Source organism: Cyphomyrmex costatus, unplaced genomic scaffold, assembly GCF_001594065.2.
Source record: "Cyphomyrmex costatus isolate MS0001 unplaced genomic scaffold, Ccosl1.0 scaffold682, whole genome shotgun sequence".
Lineage (NCBI taxonomy): Eukaryota > Metazoa > Arthropoda > Insecta > Hymenoptera > Formicidae > Cyphomyrmex > Cyphomyrmex costatus.
The window spans coordinates 17,734-33,079 of NW_017280247.1; the positions used below are offsets into that span (position 1 = coordinate 17,734).

Genomic DNA, 15,346 nt, shown 5'->3' on the forward strand with positions numbered 1-15,346 from the left:
GGTCAAAGTTAGATCAAGATGCTTATTATCATTATGTGTGAATTTATATATCGCGTATGTAGTTCTCTCAATCGCGTGCCGAACATTTTTTTCAGACTTACAACGCAACTCTAAACAACTACCGCGGTAATATCACTTTAGTTAGATTGACAATCAATCTAACAAATTTCGATGCTTATAGCATCTTATTAGATCTTAATAATGTGTTGGAAAACATATATTAAAATTTAATATTAAAGTAATGATAATTTAAAATCTGTGTAAAATAAGATTGCGAAGAATATCACAAGTTGGCGTTTCGTCCCGGTTTCCACTACTGGACTCATTAGTAAGGTAATGTAGTGGGAGCCTACCTTAGACGCCGGTGTAAGTTATTAAATCGAGACTCTATATAAAGAGACATACGTGTATCTCAGCACTTGCGAGAAATTTTAACGAATATCAATTGAATAGACCTCTGATGGCGAGTCGACGTAATAATATTCTTCGCAATATCTGTCTAGAGTAGTAATAATAACGTCATTTTTCAGGCGACGTATATTTTAACAAATAATAGAATCTTATTTTTACGACCGTACAATTGTTAAACAATAACAAGAAAGAAGGAAACACAATGCAAAGCCTATCACGGTCAAAGCTAGATCAAGATGCTTATTATCATTATGTGTGAATTTATATATCGCGTATGTAGTTCTCTCAATCGCGTGCCGAGCATTTTTTCAGACTTAAAACGCAACTCTAAATAACTACCGCGGTAATATCACTTTAGTTAGATTGACAATCAATGTATGATGTTAATTACTATTGTAATTGCTATACACGTATGATATTATTTCTGCTATATGATATTAAGTACTATTCTACACCTTTTCCTGTTCAGAAACGTTAAACTTTCCATGCGAAGTAACTCTCACCTTCCCCAATCCACTCATACACTTTATAACATAAAGCGACATGGAAGTTGCTAGCTTCTTAGCACAGAAAGAGGTTGGGTTAGAGTCGCTTCATGTGAATGCAGTATATTTCGCCTCCCCTGCGGGGAGGCTCCACTATTGTTAAAAATAACCTAACCCAACCCATTTAATGATGTGAGGTAGTTCTCGTTTCGCGTGGAAAGTCGAAATCCACGTGCAACAGTATAGGCGTGTGACTTTCTATGTGAAAACATTTCCATGATTGTACTGTTGCACGTGGGTTTCGACTTTCTACGCGAAACGAGAGCTATCTCACACCACTGAATGGGTTGGGTTAGGTTATTTTTAACAGTCGTGGAGCCCCCCCGCAGGGGCGGCGGAACCCACTGCATCCACTCATACACTTTGCAACATTCAATACTTTACAAACAAAGTAAGTGCTTCCCATTTTCTAGATATTTACCAGAAAACATGTTATTGTATTATTCACATGAATAGTACGCAGAATACACACGCAAAAATAGTACGTCATTTTTAAATCTTTTTTGGTTAATAACTTTTCAACGAATAACGAGCGACGGGAGTGGTCAATGACCTTTTTGAGGGTCAAGGTCAAGGTCACTCGGAAGTCATTTGAGGTTAACTGTGTAAAGGGAAACATTTACCTTTTCCAGAAATCATACGTTAATTTTGAAACTCTTTTGTTAATAACTTTTTAACGAGTTAGGTCTGATGGTTAAAACTTCCTCAAGGTCACTCAGGGTCATGACCTTGATAACATTGTCAAGGTCAAGGTCATTTGAGGGGTCTCCTCTAATCTACGTTTTTACCATTTTTACTTACATTATAGTGCCTTATTAAGTATTTTCACAGGATTTACTACAATAAATACGATAAACATTTCATAATTTTTGGAATAAATATCTATGATCAGTGTAATTTAAGACTACAAAACATTTACAAAGTTTTAACAATAAATCTTACAAATATTATTTTGTAAACGTTCTGTAAATATTGTGTACTGTTTAGTTAGACCTGGGATATGTGAAATAAGAATAAAATATGTGTAAACAGTTAAATGAGAAATAATGTAAAAATTATGGTGTTATTCCGGTTGCACTAACGTTATTTGATTTTAAGCAAGACTTAAAAATCTTACCTATCTCGTATTAAAATCGAAAGAGGGACAGAGACAGTTTAAGTCTCGCTTAAAATCGAAATCACAGTGGTACAAGCGTGAATTAGATTTTTATGTATGTAACTTGCGAAAGATTGAATACGTATTTGTTCAATTTATACTCAGATAACATTTATGTTGCATAAGATATCTAAAAGACGTCTTTTAGACATGTTTTAGACATAAGATTTCTATAAGACGTCTTTTAGATATCTTATGCAACATAAATGTTATCTGGGTAGTCTTCTATCTGTTACATGCTCATATATTATACTTATATTCAATGCAGAATATACCTCAGAGATGGTGTTATATCCAAAGCGAAAATGTCCTATACCAAATTTTACTTCTCTTTGTTTTATTTGCAATATAAATTGTAAAATCTAATAGAAATAAGTAATTTAATAAATGTTACATGATTATACATTATTATTTACGATACTTTGGACACTTGTATAATTCTATGAAATATGGTTTTGTAAATAATCAAGACATTATTATAAACATAAAGAAAACGTTGTATGTGACACAACAATCATAATCTTATAAAATAAATAACATTTTAATATTTTTAACTTAATATGTGTAAAAATCAAGATATTTTTTAATTTCGGAGTAAACAGAATTCATATTTTATTGTAAGTTCTAATTAAACAAACTAAATTTGAATCAAAATTAATCTCGTGCTTTGAGTTAATAAATTATTCAACTCCATTGTTTCAGGTTAACGGACCATTGAGGCTGTGTTCGGTTTTTACTGGCAGTATTGCAAAAATGACATCATTACAGTGTACTGCCATAGTCGTTCTGAAATTTGCTGTCGGTCTTTGCTGCCAGCACAAATGTTACAGTGTATAAACGAATATTTCTGCAGTAGTTTCAGTAATCAGTGAATAAGTTAGAAAGATTGTTGTAAATGAATACATATAATAGATAAGAAAACTAAAATATCAATATGTATAGCTGTGGTAGAGGCTATAATTGTAAATCTGTGAAGAATACACATCTTCCTGTATACATACATATTTAAATATAAATATATACATAAATAAATTATACTTAAATAAATGTAAATAAATAGGATTAAAATATTACTATTAGTAGTTACACAAAAAATCATATGTATATATAGTTTATTTACCAATTTTCACTTTACGTGCGTCTTTTTCAGTTAAGGTTAGTGTCTATAAATTAAATTCGTTTCCTCGTCAAACAGTTCTACATCTTGCATTCTGTGTAACGTCATATTTACACTGCGACTATTGCAGCTTGTAAGCTACAGTGAATGCAGTGCAAATATGGCTGATGTTTATGACGTCATTGATGGAACTTATAGGTGCTATCGCAGTATACTGCCAGCTAATAACCAGTGGCGTAACTTCAAAATTTGGGCCCGGGGGCATAACCTCTTGAAGGGCCCTCCCATGCGGAAGGATTGTTTAACCGAAAAATGTAATTTTATTTTTAATTTAACTTTCAAATAATTAGTTAAATAATTATATATACTTCAAATGATACTAGATAAAATAATAAGATCTTTGCTTCAAGTTTTATCAAATAATTTCTGATAAAATTTTAGCGTTGACTGTAAAAATGGAATATTATATTGAGTTTTTGAGAAAACCTTTCAACTAAAATTACTAAAATTTGCGTTTTTAATATTTTTGCTCTATATCTGTCGGTATAGAGTTATACTAAAAACGACTTGTAAAATATCGAGGCAAATGGTTATTTGGACGATGTAATTAAAAATAAAATTAAATTTCAAAGGCCCCAACGACCCTTGGGGCCCGGGGCCGTTGCCCCCTCTGCCCCCTTGTAGTTACGCCACTGCTAATAACCGAACGAAATTTTAATACTGTCAGCACTGGCAGTGCTTATCCGAACACAGCCTGCTGCCTGAGTACAATCAGTGGCCATCTACACAAATGATTAAAAATAATTCAAACTGGATATTATAACATCGACATTATGAATTTCACTGATTCAATAATATGAAATTGACATGTCTATTTTTATATTTTCGATATTTATACATACATTATCATTAATTGCAAAAGTGTTATAAAATATTTTTAATTTTATAAGCCAAACAGTGCATATATATATATTATATATTTTGTAGGACATTGATAATATAATCGATAAATTCGCTATCAAATATTCGCTATTGACGTATAAAATAAAGAATTAGTTATAACATTTTTTCTACACTCTATTATATTCTTATATACCTAATGTTAGTATGTATAGTGTGCACAAATATTCTAATATATACAAGAGTGTATAATACATTTGTTGCCTTTTATTTCTTAATGTTTTTATTTCTTACACAATTATTCGATAAAATTCATGCAGGTGTCCAAATTTCTATAGGCGATAATAAAATTACGCATAGAAAAGTTCAAATTTTATAAAAATTTTATTATAATTATTTACCTGTTCACGTAAATCTCTATCGAGATTATTATTCGATAATTTGTAAAGAATCGCTAGTGTCTCGTTTATCTGAAATCGTTTTTTTCCTAAAATTACTCCTATAAAACGAAGTAAACTTATTGCAAGTGCATAAATATTGAGATCGTTATATTCTTCTTAATAAAAATCGGATAACTGAAATAAATGCAATTACCCAAGTACATATTTTATTATACAATAACGCAAGACACATAAGGTAGACTAAAAGTGACTAAAATTGTCAACTGGATTGACAATTAGTAGTGAAGAAAAAGCTTGGCTGGTACGTGTCGCATTAAAACGCAATATTCTAGGACTAATATGTTTTTATAGTATAGAAATTATTTGTAAAACAAATTAATATAAGGAGGTTATTACATACAAAAGGATTTTTAAAAAATCTGAAAATCTACAATGTTTTTTTCAGGATGGATGTTCAGGCACCTATCATGGAACCAAGTCGGAATGGATTCCGATCGGAATTGTTCAATTATTCCCTAGATTTCTATTGTGTTTTTTAGGGAACACGGAATAATTCCGATCGGAATCCATTCCGACTTTGTTCCATGATAGGTACTCGGATTTCGGTTGCACCAATTTTATTTTGACTGGTCGTAATCAAAAGATGTCAAATGGTAACCGTGTTTTTAGATTTTTTATTACGATTTTAGTTTCTTGAAATAAGATTATGTTATTTGGGAAAAGCTACCTATGTAATTTCATTTATGCAAAATTGTTGCTTTTTATTCCAAACTTAAATAATTAGTAACATTTTAATTATACTATACCTTATCGTAAACCGTTTGACAAAAGTAATGTGTTGTAAGAAATAAGATGAAATGCGGCATGGATTTTAAAATATGACTTAAAAAGATGAGAGTATTTTGTAATGTCCATATTTCTGCGCCGTATACGTGTATATAATAGATATTGATAGCTGTAGTTACATCGATTACAAAGTACCACAGTATTTGTATTAATATTGGTATTTTAAATATTTTATTTAATTTACGTGATATAAGGCATAATTGTAGGTGGATGTGCCTGCAAATAAATCATAATTGTTTTATTTTATCAAATTACACAAAGATACGTACGAGAAATACTAAACATATTTTTAGCGTATAGGATTATATTTAATCTATAGTTGTAACTTTTTTTGCAATTGATTAGAATGTGCGGCTATTTCACATATTTAAAGTTCAATATTTTTGTAAACACAGATGTGTGTGTGATCCACATTTAATTTAAAGACTTTAAATATTTCATTCATTTTTGATGATTCTAAAAATGTTTTACATGAAGGGGCACGGTTTTAAAGCGTATTTTTATTACGTTGCTTTTTTTATAGATGAAGACTTCATACATGTACCATGTACGTATGAAGATTACTACTTTTTCGGGTGTACAATTATATTTTTTTTACATAATGTGATTCCTTTAATTATTTTATGTATAAAAATTAAAATAAAAATATCAAAAATCAATATCTTACGAGTTACATAAAATTGTATGTCAATATGCCAGAAATACGTGAAAGTATAAAATATCTCGTAAATTATTGGTATTTTAAACATTTCTTGACTTTTTAATATTACCTTAATACTGTTATATATCATTTGAGAAATTTTATTTTGCCAAAATTCATATAATTTCATTAAGTACCGATTGTTCCATCTTTCGGTAAAGTTTACCTGTTAGATAAATCTGGCAATCCATGCACGTAATCTTGCTACTTATCACAGGTAAATTTTATCAAAAGATGGAACAATCGACCCGATGAAACAAGCGAAAGTAACCGCTATACCTTTCTGACGCTTTTATCTAATAGTATTACCCACTTGTACTTGCCGGAATATCTCAATATATTCAAAGAAGGCAAGTTCAGGTGGGTAGGCATTTATGTCCGCGTGTGCACACCTCGGTTCTCGAACCCGTTGTATTTCCAAAACATTTTATTAATATCCTATATCCTTTTTGGTATAGTACAAAATTTAAATGGAGGAACACTGCATAGAAATATGCGCGCGCGTATGTATGTACCAGGTGTACAAATATGAAATGCGGAATTTAAAAAAAAAAACACGTTAAATTCGGAAGAATGATAAAAAGTGGTTTATTCAAAGTGTGTTCCATTGCTAGTTACACATTTTTCTCATCTTTCGGGTAATTTGTGGATATCGCGCCAGTAAAAATCTTCCCCTTTTGCCGCGAACCATTCATCGAGCCATTTTTTTACATCTTCGTACGAACGAAAGCGCTGCTCAGCAAGTGCATGACCCATCGATGCAAACAAGTGTTAATCGGAACGAGCCAAGTCTGGTAAGCCGCATGGGCTAGCACTTCCCAGCTGATGAGTGCTTCCAACGTGTCACAAACCGGTTTTGCCGTATGTGATGGAGCATTGTCACGGAGAAAAATAATCTTGTGTTGCCTTTTTCGATATTCTGGTCGTTTTTCGAGTAGCGAACGGTTCAAATCGATCAATTGTTATTGGTAGCGTTTGGTATTAACCGTTTCAGCAGACTTTAACAGTTCATAATAGACCATACCCTTCTGGTTCCATCAAACACAGAGCATCGTCTTCCTGCCAAAGTGATTCGGTCTTGCGGTCGGTGTGGATGGTGCGCCTGGGTCTATAACCCATGATTTTTTGCGCTTGGGATTCTCAAAATATATCCACTTTTGATCCCCAATAACGATACAATGCAAAAGCGACTTTCTTTTGTATCGTTCGAGCAAAATTACACATGTGTTTTTGCGCCTCTCCATCTGCTGTTCAACTCATGTGGTATCCATCTGCCGACCTTCTGAATCTTTCTCATCTCTCGTAGCGATTGGAAACAGCTTGTTAACTAACGCTCAATTGCCCTGCGAGTTGTTTTTGTATTTGTGAATCGCGCGTCTTCGTCCAATAATGCTTGCAATCCTACATCTTCGTACCTTTTCGGCGGTTTTCCGTGTTCCTTGTCTACAACATCGAAATCACCACTTTTGAAACACCAAAACCATCCTTCACACGTATCTTGCGATGGAGCATGTTCACTATAAGCTTCTCGAAGTAATCGATATGATTCAGCAGCAGTTTTCTTCAAATAAAAACAAAAAGTTAATGCTGTCCGCGAATGCTCTTTATTTGGCACAAATTTCGACATATTGAACACAGCTAAACAATACTATGCAAACACTTTTTCAATTTATCACTTATGCGCGTTTGACACTTGTTGATGATACAACAAAATGGGGTATATGTCAAATCTTTATACTATACACACTAGGGACCTTCAAGTAAGGGGTCAGACAACAGCGTGAAAGGTGCGGATTGGCTGCCCCATTAGTGGGATATTACCTTCCATTGGTTAGGTTAGTAATTGCTGATTTAGTTGCTTAGTACTGTTTGTTTAAGATATAGGTAGATATATTATACGTATGTACGGTTCGATAATACAGTTTATATATTTTTTAAATCATTGCGAAATGCAATACTGTGAAGTTCCAAATTGCAAATATTCAAGTAGAAATAGCCATATAATGCGCCATTTCCCGTAATCTCCCACAAGAAGAGAAAAATAGATAACCTATGTTCATGCCTCCGGTCGTGTCGGTTGGACACTGTATTGGGAACGTTTAAGGAATAGGAAAGGTCGTCTATCTAATGTATTCAGCAATCAAATATGCTCTAACATGCTACTCGGGTGGCCTCTTGTTGTGCGTGCGTGCGCGCTCTGCCCCTTGACATACGCCCCCTACATGCTCACACAACATCCTCCTTTTTTTATTAAAGGTTTTTACAAGTAAAAGAATAGACGTTACATTACTATTTTATGAAATGGAGTGTATACATGAGTATTATGCAAATTGCGAAAAAGGAAGGATAAAACATCTTAATTCAGAAAGTGAAGAAATCACGGAAGATACTACTAGGTGCTCTAGTTCGCGTCGATCTCCGAGGTATATTGACCTCTTGCAATTCGCTGTCGGTTTCTTCCCTATCGGAGCTACCGCTAACATTTCGTTCATCACACACATCTCGTTCATTCAACGCTTGCTCATTATTCTCGTCTAAAGTCACCGGGACATCGCTGTTATCTACTAGTTCCGGATCCAGGGCCGTAGCTACCGGGCGGGCAATGCGTGTATCACATGCAGGCGCTTTTTTATGAGGGCGCCAAAATCACAAGTTGCCAAGGCGCTTTATAATTAATATACATTAACACAATACATTAGACTAGTATTACTAGTGTTCGTGCTTCTTATTTAAAAAACTCCATATTAAAGCTCAGATTAGTGGATTTTATTAAATAATTTTGAATCAGTGAATAATCAGAGTGGATAATCCTCCTTGAGGATGGCTAAAAACAATGGCCGAAATATCCAATTGCCTATGTAATTAGTAATTACATATCATGTGTTTATTAACAACTCTTTTTACAAATTTGCGATTTGATTATCGCGTTGACTCCATATTAGTCAAATTAAAATATTTTTTTTTATTAAAATATATGCAGTCTATTATTAATTATTGTATTGTATTCCTTTATTTTATATAATATGAAGGGGAGGAGCGCCTAGTACCAAGCTTACACGCAGGCGACTTTATACCCAGATACGGCCCTGTCCGGATCATAACTGTAATCAAATTCTGTGTTCCGTTTATACGGTGCCGGTATCAGATGCCATCGGTTTCTGCGTACTGCGCTACCCTTCTCCGTCTTAATGATATAAGAATTAGGATTCCTATCTTGTCTTGTGATTTTTGCGTATACGCGTAAATCTACCACCCATACATTATCATTTGTTTTTAAAATAGATAATGGCTTTGAACGATGTCTTCTATTATAATCACGCTCCTGTTTATCTTTCCTTTCGGTTTCTTTTTTTGAAACCTTACAATGTTCTTTAAATGATCCTAATTTATCAGGTAATATTGGTAATCGAGAACGAATTTTCCTAGAAAATAGGAGCTCTGCGGGCGAGTAGCCGTTTTCTAGTGGTGTAGTCCTATAAGCTAATAGTCCTAAATTTACATCCTCCTTACATTTTTTAAGGATATTCTTTGCTATCTTTACCGCAGCTTCGGCCGCACCATTACTTTGAGAATATTTGGGTGAGCTAGTTATGTGTTCGAAATCGTATTCTTTCGCAAAGCGGCGGAATTCGGACGCAAATTGAGTACCGCAGTCACTTCTTACTGTCTCTGGAATGCCATATCTCGCGAAAATTTCTTTGCATTTTGTTATGACTTCTCGTTCTGTTAATGTTTTCAGTTGAGAAATTTCAATATATCTAGAATAATAATTTACTATAACTAAATACCACGCATCCAGCTTAAACAAATCTATACCTACTTTTTGCCAAGGGCGGTTGGGAAACGCTTCTTTTACAAAAGGCATCTTAATGTTTGATCTTTGCTCAACGCAGTTGACAGTTTTCGACCAAATATTTTAATTGCTTACTTATTCCCAACCACCAAATTGACTGTCTGGCTCTCTCTTTACACTTGTTTAAACCTAAGTGTCCCTCATGTAATCTTAAAAGTAATTCCCGTTGTAACGGAGGGGGTATGATTAGTCTTGTATCTAACATAAGAAATCCATTGGATGAACGCAAATTGAGTACCGCAGTTATTTCTTACTGTCTCTGGAATGCCATATCTCGCGAAAATTTCTTTGCATTTTGTTATGACTTCTCGTTCTGTTAATGTCTTCAGTTGAGAAATTTCAATATCTAGAAATTTCAATATCTAGAATAATAATCTACTATAACTAAATACCACGCATCCAGCTTAAACAAATCTACTCCTACTTTTTGCCAAGGGCGGTTGGGAAACGCTTCTTTTACAAAAGGCATCTTAATGTTTGATCTTTGCTCAACGCAATTAGGACAGTTTTCGACCAAATATTTTAATTGCTTACTTATTCCCAACCACCAAATTGACTGTCTGGCTCTCTCTCTACACTTGTTTAAACCTAAGTGTCCCTCATGTAATCTTAAAAGTAATTCCCGTTGTAACGGAGGGGATATGATTAGTCTTGTATCTAACATAAGAAATCCATTGGAGAATGAAATTTTATCTTTAAACTGATAATAGGTCCGTAATTTATCTGGTAATCTATCTTTTAACGGCCACTTATTTAGACAATATTCTTTCAATTTTGCGCATGAAGCATCTTTTCCTTGCTTAATCTTAATTTTTTGTAAAAAATTTTGAGTTACAGGAAGATGATCAGTGACGAAACGTATATAATGGTCGATTTCCTCAGTGAATTCTTTCCCCGTCTCATCTATGCCTACTACCGGGTTTCTAGAAAGGCAATCTGCCAAAACTAATTGTTTTCCTGGTACAAATGTGACTTTATAGTTATAACGCATTAAACGCATTCTAATTCGTTGCAATCTAGGTGTTAACTCATCTAGAGGTTTAGACAGCAGAATTTGAACTAGAGGTTTATGATCAGTCTCTAAAGTTATATCGATTCCAGTAACAAAATCTTTGAAATGTTCTACTGCGCATGTTAACGCTAGTGCTTCTTTTTCAATTTGGCTGTATTTTTTTTCAGAATTAGTTAACATTCTGGACGCATATGCTACTACTTTTCGTTCTTTGTGTTCATCTTCCTGTATCAACGCGCTACCTATGCCAAAACTAGATGCGTCAGCCTGAATTATAATATTTTTGTGATAATCATAATGTGCAAGTGTAGGAGCTTTTGTAAGTAACTCCTTTATTCTAATAAACGCTTCTTGCTGGGGTGCCTTCCACTCAAATGGGGTGTTCTTTTGTAGTAAAGAATTCAAAGGAGCTAAAATATGAGATTTGTCAGGTAAGTACTTGCTTACGTAATTTAATGAACCTAAGACTTGCAACAGAGATTCTTTATTTTTTGGAACTGGGAGGTTCATAATTGCGGAAATTCTTGATGGTAGGATCAATTCCTTCTCTCTAATTCCTTCTCTCGAAATCATATGTCCTAGAAACTCTACTTGTTTGACTCCAAAGACACATTTTTTCCTATTTAAGGTGATACCTTCTTTTTTTAATCTAGCTAAAACTGTTTCAAGTATTTTACTGTGCTCTACGCTATTACTTGAATGAATCAAAATGTCGTCAACATGAACGACGACGTTCGGCAGATCTCGGAACAATTCAGAAAACATTTGTGAAAAGTAATCAGGAGCGCAATTGATGCCGAATGGTAACCTAGTAAACATAAATCTACCAATTCCTAGCTTTAAGAGTTTATTTAATTCCTTCTTTAGTTTTGGGAGTAAAGGGATTGGGACGGTTCTAGGAACTGCTTCAAAATGTGGTTTTGTATTTTCCTTAACTTCGATACTAAGCTCTTTCTTAAACTGACCGATCCCTTTGAAAACTTCTACATACTTAGAGACTATCTCATTTATATTGTTCCCTTTCACATTATTAATCTTCTGAATTAAACCGAATTTTTCTATTTCTGGTTTGCCTAACAAATTCTGCTTTAATCCGCGAATAACATAAATTTTCGACTGGGCTGTTACTTTTTCCCTTTCTAGCGTTACATATAGATAACCTATTACCGGTAATTTTCTTCCGTCCGGCCCCGAAATAATCTTATCTGACCTGAGTAACTTTTCCCTATTTTTGCCCGGGATACACTTCTCTGAGACACATGTAATGTCAGCACCGGTGTCTATAATAAAATGTAACGGTTTCGCAAATTCTCGCGCATGCGCTTGGCACTTAAAGTCTATTTTGCTCGTAGTGTCGGTGGCCGCTCCGATGAATGCATAGGCGACTTCGGCTTCGTCTTCCAGACGTCGTACTCCTCTTGATCTGCACATTCGATCCCAGTGGCCTGCTTTCTTACATTTATGGCATATTGATTTTGCTGCGGGACATTTCCTACCTTTCAAGTGATTTGGATATCCGCATCTACCGCATACCTGTTCCGTCCGGCGGGAAGTTTCTCCGTCGTTGCTAAATTTATGGCGAGGAAAATTTCTTCTCTTTTGGGAGACACGATCCACCTTTGTTTCTTCTTCCACTTCTTGTCTTAATCTCTTCCCCTCTCTCGCCTGTGTCTCTGCTTGACGGGCTATTTCAAGCGCTTTATCGACGGTTAAATCGTTTATCAATTGTAACTTTTCTGAAACTCGAGTATCTCGAATGCCTATTATTATACGATCACGAATTAGCTCATTCTTGATAGTTCCAAACTCACACGTCTCTGCTAATGAGTATAACGCCGTAACAAATGAATCGACGCTTTCTTCTGCTTCCTGTTTTCTTGAGTTAAACTTGAATCTTTCAAAGATGACATTCTTCTTTGGTCTGAAGTACGAGTCGAACTTATTCTTAACCAATTCAAATGTGGTAGAAGTCGTAATAGCCGGCATAATTTGAGTTAGTATTTCCTCGGATCTTTCGCCCATCGAATAGCATAATAAGTCTATTTTCTCCTTATCTGAACCTGCTGCTAACTTGCTCACCGTCAAATATCTCTCGAAACGTTTAATCCAATTCGACCATTGTTCTGGCTTACTGAAATCGAGTTCCCCCGATGCTTGGATGTTCACCGTAGAAGCCATTTTGAGGTTACCTTACGGCGATGCTTTACTCTTTTTAAACCTTTCCTTATGTACAGTTATACTTCTGTTCACTGGATCCCACTTCTGACACCATGTATTGGGAACGTTTAAGGAATAGGAAAGGTCGTCTATCTAATGGATTCAGCAATCAAATATGCTCTAACATGCTACTCGGGTGGCCTCTTGTTGTGCGTGCGTGCGCGCTCTGCCCCTCGACATACGCCCCCTACACGCTCACACAACAGACACCTAAAAAGTACTCTGCTTTATGTAATGTAAGTAGATATAATATTATATAACTATTATAATATATATATTATATATAATGATAGAATTATCATATTTATCACATATTAACGTAAAGACAGGGAGCAGTTCACAAAGTTCTTAACTATGTTCCGTTTTACGTATGATGCGCAGAATTTATCATTTTATTCTAGCTTGTTTAATACAGGTCTTAATAACAATGCATTTGAATACTCCCGCGCATTAACTAACGTACACCCACGGTAATTAATTCTGTCCCTCGGAAATTTTCACAAAATGAAAAGTGACCTCCTTTCTGTATTAATTATCACTATTCATGCACGATAAGGTTCAGTCGTAACGTTAATCGTGCATAGATGGTGACAATTAATATAGAAAGGTGGTCATTTTTTATTTTGTGAAAATTTCCGTGGGACAGAATTAATTACCGTGGGTGTACTTCCGGTATCTCTTTAATGGCGATCGTGTCTGATCCCTTACTTGAGGGTCCCTAGTACTAGAGTCCCTATACTAAGAGTCTGGCCAAGGTTGTCATCCAGCCTATTGGTTTCGACAAAATATGGCAGAGCCAATGAAGTGTCTCGAATTAATATCTTGGACGCGGTATAATTCAACTAGTAAGAATCATAGAAATAATAAGAATAGAACAATAATGTAATAAAGCTGTTTTTAACAATTTTTTTAATGTGAAAATACAAATATAATTTCAATTAATGTATTCATAAATAAATAATTATATCATTTAATAGCAGCATTATTATTAAACAGCACCAGCTTTATTCAATCAGTAGGAACAGAACAATGAGATAATAAAGTTATTTTTAACATTTTATTTAATGTAAAAATACAAATACAAATGAATTTTAATAGTATTCATAAGTAAACATATCCTCTAATTTACTTATAAATACATTAAAATGATATAAGTAAATTATATCATTTAATAGCAGCATGCCTAGTCATAGTTTTACTACTATATATGTAATTCTTATTTCGTAATCGTCCTTTGTTGCAATCAATTTTTATGCGAAATGTAATATACCGTTTCATTATTTTATCGAATAGTTCAGTACCACATCGATCACATCACGTTTTTGGTTACGTACGACGACGCCATGTTTTGTCGAACTAGACCTTGGCCAGACTCTTAAGCGAGGAGCACAGACTTTTGCATAACGCATAAAGCATGTGCATAAGGAATTTCATTGGTCCATTTTCTTATGCATGAGTCAATGGACCAATCAAATTCTTTATGTATATGGTTTATGTGTTATGCAAAAGTCTGTGCTCCCCGCTTTAGGTTGCTTTCCATCTACGACACTGTAATCACCTCATCATTATTTAACATTAGCGAACGACAAGGATGCAACGATTGCCGTGTCACACCGTGTCACTTCTGTGTCTCTTGTTGGATAATAATCTTATGCGTAGATATTATTTTTTACATTAAAATAATCCAGATGACTTATGAACATACTTCTTATATCGAACATATATTTAAAATGTAAATATTCTAAAGCGCCAACCGAAAATTGGCAACCATAACTAAAAGTGTCCGACTATGCTTTTCTGCTGTGTCGCATTGTGCCGTGGCGTGTCGTTGTTGCAAAGCACCGCGTTCGACACTGTGTTGATGTGTGTCGCCTAAAAGCCTTGATGGAAAGCAACCTAGGGTGTTTTCCAACAACGTACACAGATGACACAGTGTAACACTGTGTCTTAGAGACCCTCTAACAGAGGCTGTTTTCCAGCTAGGACACAGAAACGTTACACTGTGCTCCACTGTGTAAAGACTTGTTGGAACGATAGAGCTCTAATTGGTAACACTGACATACTCTACACGTTCGTACTTAGCTTTTTACAGTGTCGAGCAGTGTAACACTGTGTCACAGTTGGAACACTTTGTGTAAGACACAGTGTTACACTGTGTCATCTGTGTACGTTGTTGGAAAACACCCAG

At 34.6% G+C, this 15,346-nt stretch overlaps 2 protein-coding genes across 2 annotated transcripts; both read right to left on the bottom strand.

The window, feature by feature from the left end:
• Window positions 1–9,128: 9,128 nt before the first annotated feature.
• Window positions 9,129–9,941, bottom strand: LOC108780115 (uncharacterized protein K02A2.6-like). The gene has a single exon (XM_018547708.1). It carries the CDS (start codon window positions 9,939–9,941, stop codon window positions 9,129–9,131), a length of 813 nt encoding a protein of 270 aa, XP_018403210.1.
• A 343-nt stretch (window positions 9,942–10,284) lies between these two features.
• Window positions 10,285–13,119, bottom strand: LOC108780116 (uncharacterized). Its single transcript, XM_018547709.1, has one exon. The coding sequence runs from the start codon at window positions 13,117–13,119 to the stop codon at window positions 10,285–10,287; it is 2,835 nt and encodes a 944-aa protein (XP_018403211.1).
• Window positions 13,120–15,346: the final 2,227 nt, after the last annotated feature.

Bases quoted from the DNA above. Each gene is read 5' to 3' on its own strand.
- LOC108780116 (XM_018547709.1), bottom strand. From the start codon at position 13,119: ATGGCTTCTACGGTGAACATCCAAGCATCGGGGGAACTCGATTTCAGT.
- LOC108780115 (XM_018547708.1), bottom strand. From the start codon at position 9,941: ATGCCTTTTGTAAAAGAAGCGTTTCCCAACCGCCCTTGGCAAAAAGTA.